Source organism: Empidonax traillii, unplaced genomic scaffold (genome assembly GCF_003031625.1).
Source record: "Empidonax traillii isolate 1590-97213 ecotype Southwest subspecies unplaced genomic scaffold, ASM303162v1 scaffold5:size3517227, whole genome shotgun sequence".
Taxonomy (NCBI): domain Eukaryota; kingdom Metazoa; phylum Chordata; class Aves; order Passeriformes; family Tyrannidae; genus Empidonax; species Empidonax traillii.
The window spans coordinates 943624-960832 of NW_020955198.1; the positions used below are offsets into that span (position 1 = coordinate 943624).

The 17209-nt window shown below is 60.0% G+C and overlaps 4 protein-coding genes across 10 annotated transcripts in view; 2 read left to right on the top strand and 2 right to left on the bottom strand.

The window, feature by feature from the left end:
* The window catches only part of TUBA4A (tubulin alpha 4a), an 8923-nt gene extending 8065 nt beyond the window's left edge, over positions 1-858 (top strand). The window contains exon 5 of the mRNA XM_027878810.1: positions 1-858. Within this exon, the coding sequence (XP_027734611.1) occupies positions 1-235 (235 nt within the window). The 3' untranslated portion in view covers positions 236-858.
* Positions 859-1405: 547 nt separating this feature from the next.
* Positions 1406-3915, bottom strand: STK16 (serine/threonine kinase 16). The gene is made up of 7 exons (XM_027878848.1): positions 3809-3915; positions 2871-3090; positions 2665-2798; positions 2469-2589; positions 2300-2395; positions 2108-2229; positions 1406-2018 (listed from the first exon to the last, which is right to left on the bottom strand). The coding sequence occupies exons 1-7, from the start codon at positions 3892-3894 to the stop codon at positions 1880-1882; spliced, it is 918 nt and encodes a 305-aa protein (XP_027734649.1). The 5' UTR covers positions 3895-3915; the 3' UTR covers positions 1406-1879.
* Positions 3916-4639: 724 nt separating this feature from the next.
* GLB1L (galactosidase beta 1 like) lies at positions 4640-10075 on the top strand. Of its 4 annotated transcripts, XM_027878941.1 has the most exons (17): positions 4640-4806; positions 5264-5436; positions 5752-5902; positions 6146-6206; positions 6480-6574; positions 6960-7140; positions 7229-7287; positions 7455-7576; positions 7755-7795; positions 8091-8209; positions 8350-8424; positions 8502-8591; positions 8723-8836; positions 9096-9227; positions 9551-9628; positions 9687-9766; positions 9839-9956. In XM_027878941.1, the coding sequence occupies exons 1-16, from the start codon at positions 4693-4695 to the stop codon at positions 9744-9746; spliced, it is 1665 nt and encodes a 554-aa protein (XP_027734742.1). In that variant the 5' UTR covers positions 4640-4692; the 3' UTR covers positions 9747-9766; positions 9839-9956. The 4 variants fall into 4 exon arrangements, with proteins under 4 accessions (XP_027734742.1, XP_027734734.1, XP_027734751.1 ...); XM_027878933.1 differs by having other exon boundaries at positions 9551-9766; positions 9839-10075; XM_027878950.1 differs by lacking the exon at positions 5264-5436 and having other exon boundaries at positions 4718-4806; positions 9551-9766; positions 9839-10075.
* Positions 10076-10717: 642 nt separating this feature from the next.
* On the bottom strand, positions 10718-17098 carry ANKZF1 (ankyrin repeat and zinc finger domain containing 1). Of its 4 annotated transcripts, none has more exons than XM_027878912.1 (16): positions 17022-17098; positions 16640-16777; positions 16227-16336; positions 15736-15838; positions 15157-15341; positions 14762-14877; positions 14491-14638; positions 14069-14291; positions 13792-13893; positions 13439-13594; positions 13225-13341; positions 12511-12784; positions 11997-12108; positions 11706-11873; positions 11517-11587; positions 10718-10918 (listed from the first exon to the last, which is right to left on the bottom strand). In XM_027878912.1, exons 2-16 carry the CDS (start codon positions 16764-16766, stop codon positions 10798-10800), a joined length of 2133 nt encoding a protein of 710 aa, XP_027734713.1. In that variant the 5' UTR covers positions 16767-16777; positions 17022-17098; the 3' UTR covers positions 10718-10797. The 4 variants fall into 4 exon arrangements, with proteins under 4 accessions (XP_027734713.1, XP_027734704.1, XP_027734720.1 ...); XM_027878903.1 differs by having other exon boundaries at positions 17049-17077; XM_027878919.1 differs by lacking the exon at positions 17022-17098 and having other exon boundaries at positions 16747-16773.
* Positions 17099-17209: the final 111 nt, after the last annotated feature.

A 17209-nucleotide genomic window follows, 5' to 3' on the forward strand; every position in this document is an offset into this window, starting at 1 on the left:
GCAGCGCGCCGTCTGCATGCTGAGCAACACCACGGCCATCGCCGAGGCCTGGGCTCGCCTGGACCACAAGTTCGACCTGATGTACGCCAAGCGCGCCTTTGTGCACTGGTACGTGGGCGAGGGCATGGAGGAAGGCGAGTTCTCTGAGGCACGGGAAGACATGGCCGCTCTGGAGAAGGATTACGAGGAGGTGGGCCTGGACTCCTACGAGGATGAAGAGGAGGGTGAGGAGTAGAAAAGCCTCAACCAAAAAGGACCATGCTCCTTCCCAGTGTTACCTGCAGAAACCCTTTGCAATAAACCATTTCAGAGCCTCTGTGTCTCCCACTATCCCCCCAGCTGTATCAGTTTCTTGCCAGGTCAGGTGTGTGGTGACTGCTTCAGCCCTGGTACTGGTGCTGCTATGCTTCCTCCCAGCGCTCTGCTCCAGCTCCGGCTTGCTTCCCATGTAGGTAATAGCCCTGGGGTCCAGTCCCTGGGGCTGTGGCACACATCCCAGCCCCGTCACTGCTCCAGTCAGTGGTGGGTACCGCTTCCTCATGTGATGTATGGCCCCATGTTGTACCCTGGAGCTCAGGGGAGCAGAATAATCTGAGCAGGAAAAGTTTGGCAGCTGCTGGGTCTTCTCTCCATGTGCAGCCTGAGGATAGGCAGGCACATCTGGAAGGATAGTGCTTGGAGCAGTGGGAGCAGTCTGGTACCCCTGTCCCTGTGGCCACAACGCAGGGCAAAGGGCATGCCCGGCTCTCTGGTGCAGTGGGTGCACCCTGCAAGGGCACCTGGCATGGCTCAAACCCCTGCAGCTGCTGTACTGGTGTGTGGTGAGAGGATTAAAGGAGGGGAATGCTCCCTGTGAAACTGCTTGTCTGCATCTCTTTTTTTTTTTTAGCACCCCTCTGTGGACAGCCCAGTTGCTGTGTGTCCCAGTGAGCCCCTCCAGCCAAGGCAGCCTGCTGGACTGGGAGTTTCCCAGCACTGGGGTGGTTGTGCTGTCCCCAGGCTCTGCTCACCCCCCACCCCAGAGCAGAGCTGCTGCTCCTGCCTCCCAAGGTCTGGCAGCTTCCCAGTCTCCCCCTCCCTCTCCCTGGGCAGCAGAGAAGTTTGGCCTGTACCCCTGCCACCCCCCTTCTGCCTGTGCTGAGCCCTGTCCTGCAGTGCCCAGCCCCAGAGGCTCTAACAGCAGTGCCTGGCTCCAGCTGTAGAGTTGTGTTAGCTCCTGTCAGGACCGTGCTGGGGCCAGGGATTAACTTTCCCTGCTTACTGCTAATGCTCTGTCTATGCCTCCCTGGCTGGCCTCTGCTGCCCTTCCCCTCCAGTAACGCTTGGCTGCTTAACCCAGACAGTGTGCCCTGCTCTCCCCTGATCTGGCAGGATCCCTCCCCACAGACAGCGACACAGCCACACCTCCGCAAGAATGTATTTTACTTCAAACACAAGGCAACGTTGGTGCCAAGAGCAGTGGCAGAGTGGGCACTGGGGCCCTCTGCCTCTCTCCAGCACAGCACCGGGACCCAGCCTGCAGTTCTGCCCTGGACAGGAGTGACCTTCCTGGGGCACAGAGCTGCGGGACCGTGGCTCCTGCCCCCTGGGGGTCCTACAGCATCCTCTTCTGTTACCCTCGGGGCAGGCAGCAGCCAGTGAGGGCCCCATGTTTAGCAGCAGATCACACATCCACAGCTCTGAGGCACAGACCAAGGCCCAGGTAGCAGCATCCAGGGCACAGAACACTCCAAATCCAACACACCTCCAGCACAGAGCAGCAGCTCTCCCCCAGGGCATTAGTTCCCTCTGCAACAGGTCTGCAGAGGAGCAGGGATTAGGGCAGCCGCTTTTTCCCTGGCTCAGCCTTGGGGCACATCACCACTGGAATGGGATGGGCTCAGATCTGCGTGGTGTCCTGTCCCGACGGTGCTGGCTGCAGCCCCTCCAGCTGGTGGAGGATGTCATCTATGCTGGGTCGCTCCTGGGGGTTCACTGTCATCATGGAAGATAGCAGGCGCTGCAAACCAGCTGAGTACCTGGAAGGAAAGACAGCCATGGGGAGACCCATGCGGAGCACAGGACAGGGGGCTACCCAGGAGTGGGGTCACCCTCCCCAGCCCCTCACCTGGTTGTGGGGGGAAACGTGATGGGGTTCTGCACTGCCAGAGCCACACTGTCACCCTTCTGGAAGATGGCATCAAAGGGGCCCTCCCCAAACATCATGCAGTACAGCACACAGCCTAGGGACTGGAGCACAGTGGGGTCAGAGCAGCTTTGTGGCGGTGGGACAGGGTGGGCCAGGGGGCTGGATCCTTACCCAGATATCCGTGCGCTCATCTATGACGCACTGGCTCGGCACCGTGAAGAGCTCGGGAGCACGGTAGGAGATGGTGCAGCGCTGGGCAGCCCAGTCCTGCAGAGGGGAGAGTGGGGATGAAGGGCTTGGGGCAGGGAGAGCTGGTGGGGTGATGTTCCAGGCCACCCACCTGCACAGCCATGGCCTCCCGAGAGCTGTTGACTTCTATTCGAGCTTGGTTCATGGAACCCAGGTCCATCAGCACAGGCTGGTCATCCTCATCCAGCAGCACATTGGTGGGCTTGAGGTCTCTGCAGGGATGGACATCACCAAGCACCCACTGGGGCCCCTGCCAACCCCCCCAGCCAGCACTACCAGCCCCTCACCTGTGTGCATAGCCCTTGCTGTGGATGGCTTGCAGGCCACGGCAGATCCCATGGAGGATGAGGAGGATCCGCTGCTCTGGCATGAAGGTCCCTTTTTCTCGCAGTGCTTCCACCTCTCTCCAGAGGGTCCCCCCCTGGCAAATGCAAACAGCTGGTAACCACTGCTGCTCCTGGGGTGGTGGAGCAGCCAGGAAAGCCCCCCTCACCTTTACATAGGGCAGAAGAAGCCAGGCTTCGTGCTTGGCGCCCTTCTCCACCATGGCATGGGCCACCAGGCGCAGGATGTTGGGGTGGTCGAAGAGGCCATGCATCTCCACCTCGTGCAGGGCGGCCTGGCGGTCCTCCTTGTCGTGGCACAGGATGCGCTTCAGGGCATAGAAGCGCCCATCCCGCAGCCCCTCTACCAGGTCCACATAGCTGAAGCCCCTGCAAGCACAGCATGGGCTGAGCACTGTGGCATCCATGTCAGGGCCTTGTGCCCAGTCTCAACTATGAGCACCCAGGGGAGAGGCCGGAGGGCAGCAGGAATCCCTCAGACATGCCAAAGCATCTCTCCTCTGCATGAAAAACGCCACTGGCCCAATCACCCCCATTGCCATGGCTCTGAGCACCCACTCCTTGGCATGACCGACCCCTGCCACCTAGCATGAGAATCCACCGCCACACACAAGCATGCCCTGTGCTGAAGCATCATCCCCCACCAAGCCCAAGTATTTCCCCCATGCCCCAACATGACCTGAGCTCAAGCACTTCCCCACCCTGCCCAATCATTCCCTGTGCTAGAGCATCACCCCCATGCCCAATCACGTCCCCACGCACAAGGACCCCCCTTACCTAAGCATCTCCCTATGCCTGAGCATCAACTCCACGCCTGAACATTCCCATGCCAACATCCCCCATGCATGGGGGATGCCCCATGCACAAGCACACCCCTGCCCAAGCACGCCCGCCATACTCGAGCACTCCTCCAGCAAAAGCGCCCCCAGGCCCGCGTGCCCCGCCATACCCGAGCATCCCCCAAGCCCGAGCATCCCCCATGCCCTAGGATATCCCCCCCCGCCCGTGGACACCCCTTGCCCGAGCATCACTCCCAGAGCCCGGGGACCCCCCGCCCGAGCCCCCCGCGCCCCAGACGGCCGCGCACCCCTCTGCCAGGCGGTGGAGCAGGAGGTACCGCGCTCCCCCCAGGCTGACGGTGCCCCGGGAGCAGACGCACAGCGTCTGCCCCATCGCCCGCCCGCGTCATCGCCCTCCGCCGCGCGTCACCCGCCGCGTCACCCGCCGCGTCACCCACCGGGCGGGGCCCCGCCGCCTCCCGCTCCGCGGTGCCGCCGCTGCGGCGGGATCCCGGGCTCCCTCCTCCGTGCGAGCAGCCCCGGGCAGCCCCTCTAGGTGCCCCTGACGTGGTGGCATCCCCCGGTGGCGGTAGCGGTGGCGGCCCGCAGCCCCGCCCCTCGCGGGGCTGGCCCCGGTGAGCCAAGCCCCTCGCACGGGCGAGCGGGTCGGCGGTGCAGGGCACAGAGATGACGGAGCCACCTCAGCGGAGCTCGTCGTGCCCTGCGGCACCTCCCGACACACCTGTCATCAGCTCTGTCACCTGCTCTGGCCCTCGATCCGGGGACGTTTTCCGTTCCCTCAGCCAGCAACAGCATCCCTCCTACCAGAGCTACAGCCGAGGTTTCTGTCACCACCTTCCTGATGGAAGAAGAGGCCTGAGCTCACTGGAGGGGTTCTGCCTGGTGGTGCTACTTTTATGAGGCTCCTTGTCTCCCCACGTGTGCCACCCACTGTTCCAGGGGGCACCGGGGACGTGCCCGCCGGCCAGAGCTGTCTTGGTGGTGTGCCGCCAGCATCCCCTGCTGGGTGGGCATTGGAGGGGCTGATGTGCGCTGGCCAGGCGTGCGGGGTCGGAGCCGCCCACCCCGTCCAGTGGTCCCGCCCCATCCGTGCCGCTGTTCCAGCTGCTTCCACTTAATATCTGGAGGAAGCAGCGCCTGGCGCTGGCCAAGATCCTTCTCGGATCATGTGATGATGGTATCCACGTCCAGCTTCGTCCTCTGCCCCGGGCCTGCCGAGCACCCGGCGAGGATGGGGCTGCCGGCCCTAGCCCTGCTGCTGGCGGTTGGGCTCCTGAGTACGCAGGTTAGCAAACATGAGTGAAAAAGTTTGGGAGAAACGTGTGGGGCTAAGCTATGAAGGATCCGGTAGGACGACTCCAGAATCTGCCTTGCTTCCCTCTCCGTGTTCCTACTCTTCCTGCTATGGCTCCCCCATGCTGCCGCCCACGTCCCGTTCCAATGTCCCGCTTGCATTTCCAGCTCCCTGCCTGTCCTTTCAGCACTCCTCCTCAGCAGAACCCGTTCCCCAAAATGCCACTAGCTCAGCTGCCGGATGTTTGATTAGCGGGGAGGGCCGTCAGGCTGTGTGAATGGTTGCTCTGCTTATCCCTTCTGCTCTCCCAGGGCACTGTGGTACCCTCCTCGGGGGAGAGGCCCGCCAGGAAATAGCCCCCATCAGTCTCTGTCCCAGGGAGCATGGGAGGGGGCAGCTGGGCTTGGGGAGGGTCTTCAGCCCTCCTAGAACTGCCACTCTCCCGCAGGCCTCCCCCTCAGCACGCTCCTTCCAGGTGGATTACGAGTGCAACTGTTTCCGTAAGGACGGTGTCCCTTTCCGCTACATCTCAGGCAGCATCCACTACGCCCGTGTCCCACGCCCTGCCTGGAGGGACCGGCTGCTCAAGATGCACATGAGTGGACTCAGCGCCGTGCAGGTGTAAGCCCCGATGGCACACAGCCCACTGCCACCACAGCCACTCAGGGCTTCTGGGATCCCTGGAGCAGGAACAGAGACAAAGGTGTTGTCCGACCACGGGGAGAAAGGTCCAACACATGCACTGAGCTGTTGTTTCAGGACAGCCCTGCCAGACACAGGCATGAACCTGAGCTAGTGCCAGTCCAGCCCCAGTTGCCATAATCAGCTCAGGCTGGAGGCCAGTTCCCAGAAGCAGAGGGACCAGCTGGTGGGATGCTTCCCTGTCCTACTGGAGTACCCTTAACCCCTGCATGCTGATCTCTCCTCTTGCCCCAGATACATTCCCTGGAACTACCATGAGATGCTGCCAGGGGTTTATGACTTTGCTGGGAATCGGGATGTGGAAGCCTTCCTGGACCTGACAGCTGAGCTGGGACTTCTGGTGATCCTGCGGCCAGGGCCCTACATCTGTGCAGAGTGGGAGATGGTGAGCCCTCATGCCCAGCCTGGCACAGAGGGGTGACAGGTGGTCTGGGAAGGGCTCAGTAGGATTGGCCTTTCTGGCTGTCACGGGGACTCCAGTGTCATGTCAGCCCAAGATGCTGCCCTGTGGGGCACATGCTGCACTGGTGCTGAGCATTAGCACTGTGTTGGCTGGTTTCAGCTGTGTGTCAGCCTGGGCTGCTGAGCAGTTTCTTTGCCTTCCTCTCTGCTGTGTGTGTTTCTCCAGGGTGGCCTGCCTGCCTGGCTGCTGTGGAAACCAGACATCATCCTGCGCTCCTCTGACCCTGGTGAGGTTCAGCACAGGGCTCTGGCCACTGTGTTCTTACAGCCTGATGCCAGCCCTGGCACACTGCTATCTCTCCACACACCTGCCAGCCCCATGTGTGTTGCCTTTCTTATGGTCTTCTCCATCTTTTGGGAGCCTCGTGGTTTGTACTCCAGCTCTGCTTCCCCATTGTGCTTGGCCCTGCCCGTCTGTTTTATCTTCCTCCTGGCAGGCTGATTGCAAGTGGGCTGGGGTGGATGCTGCAGCCAGACTGAGCTGCCCTCTGTCACCCCAGCCTACCTGGCAGCTGTGGACTCCTGGCTCCATATCCTGCTGCCCAAGATCAAGCCACGCCTGTACCAGCATGGGGGAAACATCATCAGTGTGCAGGTAAGGTGCTGTGGGGCCCAGCTCCCTGCCCTGCCCTGGGTCACCTTTGGATGTGCCCCAAAAAGGTACCTGTACACCCTACACCATGACCTCACCCAGTACAGCTCAGATAAATCCCTCTCAACCTCTGGACCTGGGTCTAAATCCAAGGGCTGAGACTCTGAGGTACCTGCCATCAGCCCAGTTGTGGTTTGAGGGACACTGGCAGAGCTAGGGCTCATGGTGGGGCTGGAAAGTCATTTTCAGGACGCACCTGAGGGTTTTCACTACATCTGATGACGTCAGGAGGAAAGGGTGGAGTTGGGTGTTTATCCCAGTGGGTAGTGGGACTTGGCTGCAGCCCTGTCATGTGCATGCTGGGTGCCAGCCCCTGCCTTGCTCACAGGTGGAGAATGAATATGGGAGCTACTATGCCTGTGACTATGGATACCTGCAGCACCTGCTGAGCTCCTTTCGGGCGCTGCTGGGGAGCGAGGTGCTGCTCTTCACCACCGACAGCACACGAGCAGAGGAGCTGCGCTGTGGCACCCTGCAGGGGCTCTACGCCACCATCGACTTCGGACCAGGTACCCCTATGGGGGAGGAGGAGGACAAGGAGAGGGGATGGGGATCCCTTCTCTGTCCTGCTCAAACCACCCCTCTCTACCTCCACAGGATCCAATGTGACAGAGGCGTTTGATGCCCAGCGCCGTGTGGAACCGAAGGGCCCCCTGGTGAGCTTGGCATGGGCACTGTGGGGGGATGACCTGGGATGGCTTTGGGGAGGCAGAGGAAAAGAGGGGTGCTGGGGCCAGGCTGCAGGTGAGCAGGGGGAATGTGGATGACAAATGGGTGCCAGGAGCCTCAGCTCCAGGTGGGTGACAGTGCCTTTCTCCCCCAGGTAAACTCTGAGTACTACACAGGTTGGCTGGACTACTGGGGGGAGGCGCACGCCAGCACCAGCGCAGCGTGGGTGGCCCGGGGGCTGGAGGACATGCTGCAGCTGGGAGCCAATGTCAACATGCAAGTAGTCAGCTAGCAGGGGGCACAGCCAGCAGGGGAGTTGGCATCACCTCTACCTTCATCCCACAGGGATGAAGGCAGGGCTGGGACTATGGGTGCAGCAGGGAGGGGGCAGTGCGTGGTTAGTCCCTGCTAAGTCTGTGTGGGTGCTGACTGGGCTCTCTGGGGTGTATCATAGGTACATGTTCCATGGAGGGACGAACTTTGCCTACTGGAGTGGTGAGTAGGGCTTTGCCCTAGGGTGAGGGGCACTGCAGAGCTGAGGGGCTTTCCTTGGCCATCCCTGAGGAGCCTGCTTCAGGCTCTTGTTCTTTCCCATGCAACTGGCTGACACGTAGCCAAGGGCCCCTGAACCCAAGCTTGTCCTCGCCTGGAGACTCCTTTTGTCCCTAGGGAGGGGTCCACAGTTTGGGATCATACCCTCCAATTGCATTGCAGCCAGCTTGGGGCTGGCTTCCATGTTCTGGGCTGTGCCAGAGCCCCTTCCTGCTTCTCACATTGCTTCCCCGGCCAGGTGCTGATTACAAGGACCAGTACAAACCAGTGACCACCAGCTATGACTATGATGCCCCCCTGTCAGAGGCAGGAGACCCCACCGAGAAGCTGTTTGCCATCCGCACGGTCATCAGCAAGGTACCGAACCTGGCAAGACAAAGGGGACAGTACGGGGTACCACTGCCTATGCCAGGACAGAGGGGAACATAAAGGGTCCCAGCAGGGCAAGGGACATCTCCCTGCTTGCCCCAGGGGGCAGCTGACAGTTTACTGTTCAGTTCCAGCCCCTGCCAGTTGGTCCGATGCCACCTGCCACCCCCAAGTATGCCTATGGCCAGGTAGCCCTGCAGAAGGTGAGTGCCTGTCCTAAGGGCTGTGCTGCCCTGGCCTGGCACTGCTCAACTGCCCAGCACCTAAACCTCCTTTGCAGTATGCTGACCTCCTGGATGTCTTGGATGTGCTGTGCCCCTCTGGTCCCATCCAGAGCCAGTTCCCCCTCACCTTTGAGGCCATAAAGCAGGTGAAGGGCTGGGGATAGTGGGGTACACTTGGGGAGATGCTCCTGTCTGCCTGGCCCTGGCTCTGGGGCGGAGGAGCAGAGCTCATCTCCAGCACCGTTTCCCCTCTGTGCCGCTGTGCTGTGTCCTGCAGGCCCATGGCTTTGTGCTGTACCGCACACAGCTGCCCCGGGACATCCTGGACCCAGCCACACTGGGTGCTCCGCCCCACAGCATCTGCGACTGCGGCTACGTGATGCTGCAGAAGGTGAGGTTGTGGGAGCACACCAGTCCCTGGGCCAGTGCTCAGGAGGGCTGTGGGACAACCAGGAGTGGGGCTGTGCTATGCTAGGGTCTTGGGGACAGCCAGAGTGCTGAGAGCCACCCTGAGCCCTTGTGGTGTGGCTCTCTAGCCCAAATCTGTTCCCTTTGGGGGCAGATTCCCTAGGCTGGCTCTGCGAGGGCTGGCAGCATTGGGGGTGGTAGGATCTGAGGACAGGCTGGCAGCACTGACCTTGTGGCTTTAGGAGTACCAGGGGATGCTGGAGAGGTATGGGCAGATGACACTGCGTGTGACAGGCAAGGAAGGGGACACCCTGGACATGCTCCTGGAGAACATGGGTAGGATCAGCTTTGGGGCCAACGTCAGTGACTTCAAGGTAAGAGAGAGCCCTCCAAGAGGGAATGGCCTGGCCACCCACGTGACCAAACACCCCCTCTACTGCCACCTGTGACAGATCCCAGCCTTCGGGGGGCCACCCCAAGTCCTGTTCCTTGGTTCATCTCACACCATTCCTGGCAAACCTGCTAGGACAGGACTAAGAGACTGGCACCTCTCTCCCACTTAAGCTGCCATGGCAACCAGGGCCCTTCAGCCCCTCGGAGAGAACCTTATCCCACCTTTGCTGCTGCTGGGGAAGCCAAGTATTCTTTTGCCTGTGGCAGACGCTGCTGCCTCATTTTCCCTCCTGTTCCATCTCAGGGCTTGTTGGGAAACATCTCCTTGGACTCTATTCCTCTCAGCAACTGGCTGATCTATCCCCTGGCCATAGATACTGCAGTCCAGCAGGGCTGGCCCCACGCTGCCCTGCCAAAATCAAGCAGCAAAGGCAGAGCAGGGCCAGCCTTCTACACCGGGACCTTTGAGACCCCTGGTGTTGCCTGGGACACATTTGTGAAGTTCCCAGGTTGGAGCAAGGTAAGGCAGTGCCAGGAAAGGGGGTGAGGGTAGAGCAGGACACAGCTCAGTCCCATCTCCATCATCTTCCAGGGACAGCTGTGGATAAATGGCTTCAACCTGGGCCGGTACTGGACCCACCGTGGGCCCCAGCAGACCCTCTTCGTGCCCGGCTCGGTGCTGCATGTTGGCCGTCCCAACAACATCACAGTGCTGGAGCTGGAAGGGGCACCCCTCACCCCCCTCTTGCTCTTCCTCGACCGACCCCTTTTCAACAAGACTCTTGGCTGCAGCACCTCAGCCACGGAATAAACACAGGGCTGGTGGGCACTGGCCTTGCTTCTTGCTGGGGCCGTGGAGATGGCAGGGGGCAGATGAAGTACAGAGTCTGCAGGGTCCTAGGAATGTGGCACAAGTCCTGGCATGGACATACAGAGCTTCTGTCCTCCTCTCATGCCAGGCAGGGCCTGTGCTCATGAGAAAGGGGCTCAGGATTGAGCTTTATTTGCATGTTAATCCCACATTCATCCCAAATAATTCCAGTGCTCATGCTGACTCTGCCACTGTCTAAGGGGTCAAGGCACCTTTTTATTGACAATGTAGGCAGAAGAGGTAGTCGCTAACATGACAGGACTGAGACGCTGATGGCAGCCAGGAGAGGAGAGGGCAAACAACCACCTCAAAGGTGCCCACAAACATGGCTGCAGGTTGCTCAGGGCTGCAGGGTCTGTATGTGTCAGGATTTGTCCCTCCACCATGAACAGCCTAAGAGGTAGCCATGAGAAAAGCTGGCAGCAAGACCCCCAGCTGGAGCCAGGCCACCAAACAGTTCTGGCACCACACAGTAGCACAACCTCTCACTTGTAACGTCCCCAGAGTCAGCACCTGGAGTGACATTCATGCCCAGAGCCTTGCCAGAGTTGCCCCAGAGAGTGACGTGGCCAGCTCAGTCCCTCCGATCAGTGTTGTTTCAGAGGCTCTCCCTTGCTGCACAGCCAGTGCTCAGCCATGTCCCCACATTGGTCCTTGGCAGGTGGCAGCAGTCCCCAGCCTTAGGTGTGTCTGGCCTGGGCCCGGCGGTGGGTTTGCAGGCAGGCCGTGGAGCAGAAGGAGAAGTCAAGGTAATGGAAAGGGATCCGCCCCAGCAGGGACTCTCCACAGTGCCAGCAGCGGCTGCAGGAAAGAAGAGAGCTGGTCCTGAGCAAAGGGGACACTTCCAAGAGTTAGAGGAGGAGAGGATTCACTGCCTGGGCCACGACATGAGACACCAGAAGCATGAGAGAGCTGATGCTTGTCCAGTCCTGCAGGGCTGATGTGCTCACCCAGCAGCCTAGCCTGGACATGCTCCCTGGAGGAGATGCTGTGTGGGAGGATAGTAAGAGGCACTTTGAGGGCAGAATGAACATGGAGGAATTTGGCCTCATATGTGGTTGTAAAGCCCCTGCCCAGATCAGCACAGCCTGTGCTGGCTGCCAATAAGTCTGTGGGATTGCAGAGGGAAGAGATGTGAAGTCAGGAACAGGGGCACAGGAGTGGCTGGGGAGTTGGCTTGCCATAGATCTGGCTGCAGGTGGACGAAGTAATCTTTTGCAAAATATTTCAGGGGAGCAGGGCAAGACAGAAAGAAAGCTTCTACACAAGCACTACAGGGAACTGGATGGACAGGAATAGCTTTAGACTGAAAATGAGAACTGGAGCAAGCAAGGCAGGGAACAGCTATGCTGTGACATGGGAGAGTCTGTGTGCAGAGCCATGCTGCTGGGACCATTACCTGATGTTGGCAAGCGTTGTGCCAGTGTCCTGCAGCTGCGCAGCCAACCTCCGCTCGGCAGCCAGTGCCCTCTGGGGAGCAGAGAGACAGCTCAGCCACCCCCAGCCCCTGGGAGCTGCTGTGCCCAGAGCCCACCACAGTGGCACTGCCCCAGCCAGGCTTGATCCTCTTCCCAATGCGCAGTCTCACCTTCTCCCTGTCAGACAGGGCTGCGAACCTCTGCTTCTCTTCCTGCTCCTGCTCCCAGCGCTGCCGCTCCTCCCGCTGTGCTTGCTCCCGTTGCTTCCGCTGGGCTTTCTGTGCCCGCTTCTTCTCCAGTTTTTTGGCCTCCATCTCCTGTGTCAGGGGCCCTGGTATCTGGGGGCAGAGGGCAGACAGCATTTCCCACCGAGCCTGGGGCAACAGCACAAATGGAAGAGGGGCACTTTGCTCTGGGGCCCCCCAGCTCCCAGAAGGCAAGGGCAGAGGGCAGGCACCCACCTTGGCACGGGTGTAGTCGTACTTGTCTGGATGGTCCACCATGAACTTGCGGAAACTGTTGCGGGTCGTTCTGTCAGCAGAGACGCAGTATGGGGTCCTCTCCTGCCTGTCCCTGCAAGACAAGGGAGACCAGCTCACCCTGCCATCTTACTGCCCGTGTAGTACTGGGCTGTGAGCCCAATGACTTGCCTGCAATGTTTACTGCAGGCCATGGTATCACAGCCAAGGAGGGGAAAGTTCCTTATTCCTACATCAGAATCCTCAAAATCCTTCCCTTCTTGCAGTCTGGGGCATTGCCTTGCCTGCTGCTGTGCCAGACCAGGCAGGTGGAGAGAAGGATGGTTCAGCACTTAGGCCTCCCATAACAAACCCAGACATCCAGGCTGGTAGAGACCAACCCTGTCTGTCCCAAGACAAGGGTGGCACCAGTTTCCTGCAGTTGAGACAGGAGTGAGTTGCTGGACTCCCATAGCAGAACTGTGGTTGTCAACTGCTGGGGACCCTGCAGCCATACCTGAGGGCAGGGTCCGCCCCTGCCTCCAGCAGCAGGCACACGGCCTCCGCCTTGCCTGCCCGCGCTGCCACGTGGAGCAGGCTGCAGCCACGCTCATCCACAGGCTGGTTGAGCAGGGAGTAGGCCATATCCAGAGTCTGTGTAATCTCCCCATCCTCGCTGTCGCCTTGCAGGCCCCCGCTCTCTCGCACACCCAGGAGGTGCTGCAGTGTCTGCACATCCCCTGTTTTGCAGGCGGTGAACAAGGCATCGCGGAGCCAGGTCTGAGGGTCTCCTATGAGGGAAGAACAGGAGAGAGTCTGATGCCTCCCTGGGCAGAGCGGTGCTCTGGTCTGACTAGGAAACACACATGATGCAGTTAAAGCATCATCCTGCTAGCTGGATCTGGGCACTGCAGGATCTCCAGCACCTTCAGAGTCTCTGACAACGTACCATGGCATTGCTGGGCAGTGCTGGCAGCAGCCAAGTCCTCTCCAGAGATAAGACCCACTTTAATCCCCCCAAAACACCTGGCTTAGCCAGGTGCTGCCTGGCCCTCCAGTTCAGAGCTACTGCTTCTACATACACACAGCTCACTCGAAGGCACGTGGCTGCACTACAGACATCCCACTCCCAGCTGCTCTGGGCACCTGCAAGACGTGCTCTTCACCCCATGGCAAAGCCACTAGTAAATGGGGCAGGCATCCAGGTGACCCAGCTCCTGATCCCACTTACCTCCATCACCCCAGGGAAGGGGCCCAGCCTCAGCCTCCCCCTGCAGCTCTGTCACTGGTTCCTGGCCAGGCTGCACACACTGGGTACCATGGTATCCAGTCTCTTCAGCACAGGGCTCTGCACAAGGAACACATGGTAAGGAAGACAGCCAGGGTCAGCCTGCACCCCAGCCGTAGCCTTCCTACACTGCCCCCAGACAGCTCTTCCCCCTCACCTTTCTTCACCTTCTTGTCCCTCTTCTTCTGCCTTTTGCGGTTTCGCTTGGGCATCACTTCAAACTCCCACAGGTCCAAGGTCCCCAGTGTCACTTCAACAGTCTCCAGCTCCCCTATAAGGCTTTCCTCCTTCTCTTCCTCCTCCTCCTCTGGAGCTGAGGGCGTAATAAGACTGAGGCTCCTCACACAGAATGAATCACTTAGGTCTCTCAGCTGAGCACACCCTATCTTTCTCCTGTCCAGAATGAGGCCACACCCTGCAGGTCCCCTCTGGGCTGCAAATCTGGTCCATGCCATAACATCAGACCCCTCCTGTTTGCTCAGTTATGTTTCCCTCCATGGCTCAACTCACCAGTTGTGTCCTCTTGTGGGGGATTCATCTCTGCTTTCCGCTGCCTCTTCTGCCAGACCTTCCGGGGGGACCCAGTGATATCCTCCAGTGGTGTGTCCTTCCCTGGACAGCAAGGGTGCTCCTGTCATTGCCTGGGGACAGGGAATACCCCATGTCTCCAGGGATTGAGAGATGGAGAGCTAGCACCTCCACCCAACAAGGCAGCATCCCTTCCTGCCAAGAGACCACATCACCCCACCTGCCCTGACCCACAGGCACAAGGACTGGTCCGACCTACCATACACCTGCAGGCTGGCCAGCGTGGCGTGGACTCGCAGCACCTCTCGCAGGGTGGCCCTGCGGGTGCTGAGGGGGATGTGGCAGATGCGAGGGTCCCCTCGGGTGAGGGGTGGGTTCCTGCCGCCAAAGAGCAGCGCACGGTTGTGACGAGGGGCCCGGAGGAAGATGCGCTGAGCTTGATTCAGGTGCTGTGCCCAGGCTGCCAGAAGATCCTGAATATCCTGGGGAGGAAGGGGAAGCACCCTAGGATCCTGAGCACATTGCATGGGCAAAGGTATCTCTGGAGCAGAGACAGACCCAGGATGGCCTCAGAGCAGCCTAATTTGGGCCCTGACCCTCTTGCAGAGCCCACACCCCGGCAGCAGTGTGGTACCACCTCAAAGAGCCGGACAAGAGCCCAGTGCTGTTGTGCATCCTCACCTTGAGCAGAGCAGCCTCATTGTAACGCCGCAGGGAAGCTCCAGCCGACCTGGGTGCTGACCCCTGGGCATCCCGCAGGCCCTGGGCTGTGCCGCGCCGTGCTCGCACCGTGTAGCGGTGGAAGGTCTTGTGTTCCTGCACCTCGGGGCTGGGGAGAGGGGCAGGCATGAGCAATAGGGCTCAGTGTGCATAGGATTAACGTGCAAAAGCAGCTCCACTTGACCATGCAACCCCAGCAGAGGGTTAAGCCCAGCTGTCCCTCTATACTCACCCCTGGAACACAGCTCCTGCGAAGTGCCCGCCACCCATCATCAGCACAACCCAGCACGTGCTCGTGCTGAGGCTCTGCAGTGATGCTGTCAGCTCAGCTGGCTCCTCGATGTCACCCTGATACACAGACACCCTTGCTAACACCCATGGGATCACCTCCTCAGCTCTTGCTGTCCCCCAAGAAAGAGATCAGCCCCTCTGCTGGCACCAGAAACAGGTTTCTAGGAGCACCTCAGAGCCAAAAATTAGGCTACCCGCAAGTCTGGTACTCTGACCTCGCATCAGAGACCACCCTTCCCCTCATGGGAAGTTGGGGGCTATCAGAGAGATGTCTACCCCCCAGTGTCACCCACCTTCTCTGGGGTCCCTCTCCCAGAGAGCTGGGCTGTGACTTGCCTTCCCTGTGACCAGCACGCAGCGGTATGCAGAGATGAGCTGGCCCTCAGCATTGCGGAGCAGCACCTTGTGGGAGCGGGAGGTCTGCGGGGTCCCAGGGCTGTCACTGGCAGAGGGCAGCAACTCTGACTCACTGCTTGTATCAGAGCTTTCTGAATCGGATCCTGAGATGCTGGAAACATCACCTGCAAGGGGAAAAAAAAAAAGATGCAGTGAAACAGGGCAAAGATTAACCAAACAGCCTCCCCAAAAATTCCGCAAGTGACTCCAGGAGCAAGCCTACAGCCCCAGGAATGTTCTGTCCAGTACCCTACATATCACAAGGGGCTGTGGGTTGGGAAGGCAGGGGTTTGGGGCTCTGGACCCGCAGATATGCCAAGGCAGCAGCTTAGTTATAATGTCCCCTTCTCCCTAAAACAAATCATCAAGGCTCAGGAGCAGTGCTGGAACCCCAGAAGACCCCACAGGGGCAGAATAAAGGAACCCTGATCTAGCAGAGGGCTTCATCCTTGCACAGAACAGGCCCAGAAAGGTCACTGACAGCCCCTGGACTCCAATACAGACAACCTCATTCCTCACCTGTGCGGGTCTTCTCCTCAAACACTTCCACAGGCACTGCCCGACGCCCCAGGAGTCTCTGCTTCAGGTTGAAGCGGTGCCAGTCGAGACGGTAGTGCTCAGTCTGTGGAGCAAAGAGGCATGAGCCAGCAGAGTCTTAGTGGTCCATGGAAACCCCCCCCACCAAAGGGCATGAGGTGACAGATCCTGAGTGCTAAACTGATGCTGCGACTCTTCAATGATCCTGACTGGAAGACTGCAGTACATTAAGGAACAGTTAACCTAAAGAGGTACAGGTCTGTGCTACACTTGCATTTACTTCCAGTAAATGATATTTTTAACCTATAACGTGCAAGGTTTGAGTGCCAGATCCCAACAGGACATGAGCAGTAGAGCTCCAGGAAACAGCCAGTACTGGGTTGCACCATGCTGGGGCTGAGCTTGCACAGCAGGACCTCACCAGTCATGCCAGCCCCACACCCACCTCATGCTGGCTGTCCAGCCCCACTCACCTGCTCCTCCCGGCTGCCAAACACCTGCCCACAGGTTGAGCAGCACATCTTCTCTGACACCTCGGGGACCTCATGGACCTTCTCCTTACAGCTAGTGGCTGCAGGCTTCTCTTTAGGAAGAAGGAAAGGCTGTGCACAGGCAGCTCCCCAAGCTATGCCATGAGGAACAGAGCCTTCTAGGTCCCTCTTCAGCCACCCAATGAGCCGTATGGTTGTAGAAGAAGCTTCAGGGACCTTGGGGTGACACTGAGAAAAGCCCATTTATCCGCCCACAAGGCAGGTCCCATGGCCAAGCTCCAGTGAGGCCACCTATGCTCTATTAGGGACAGAGTTCCCAATCTGTGGCTTGGGGCTGGGGGGCATGAGCTTGGACAAATACTTCCCTCCCGCCATCCCCACGGAGCCTCACGCACCGTGGCTCACTCGTGCCAGCTCGGCAGCACCTGCGTCTGCAGCAACTCCAGTGACGAGGGTCAGACCGTGAAGGAGGACGGGGTCCTGGGCAGCCTCGAACACGGACCTGCTCTCCGAGGCCGGCATTTTTCCTGCTCCTAGCGGATGGGACAGCGCCTGAGCGACAGGCCTGGCGGGTACTACCCGCAGGTGACCCACGGGCACGCCGCTCCCTCCACCCGAGCCCTCCCTGCGGCCGGGACCCTCCCACCGGCACTGCCCCCAGGATTCCGCACCATCCACGGACATCAGCCCCCCGAGCTGCCATATCCCAATGAGCTGCTGTACCCCCATCATTCCCCAAAGATACCGTACCCCAGGGGCCCCCCAAACCTGCCGTACCTCCATCACCCCCCAAACCTGCCGTACCCCAATGACCCCCCCGCCACTCACGCGCGGCCACCACCGCCCGGCCCGGAAGCGCCCCCGTCACATCCCGCTGCCGCCGCGGGGCCCGCCCTCCCCGCCCATTGGCCACCGCGCCCGCCCCCCGCCTGCCCATTGGCCGCCCGCGTCCCACCCCGCGGCCG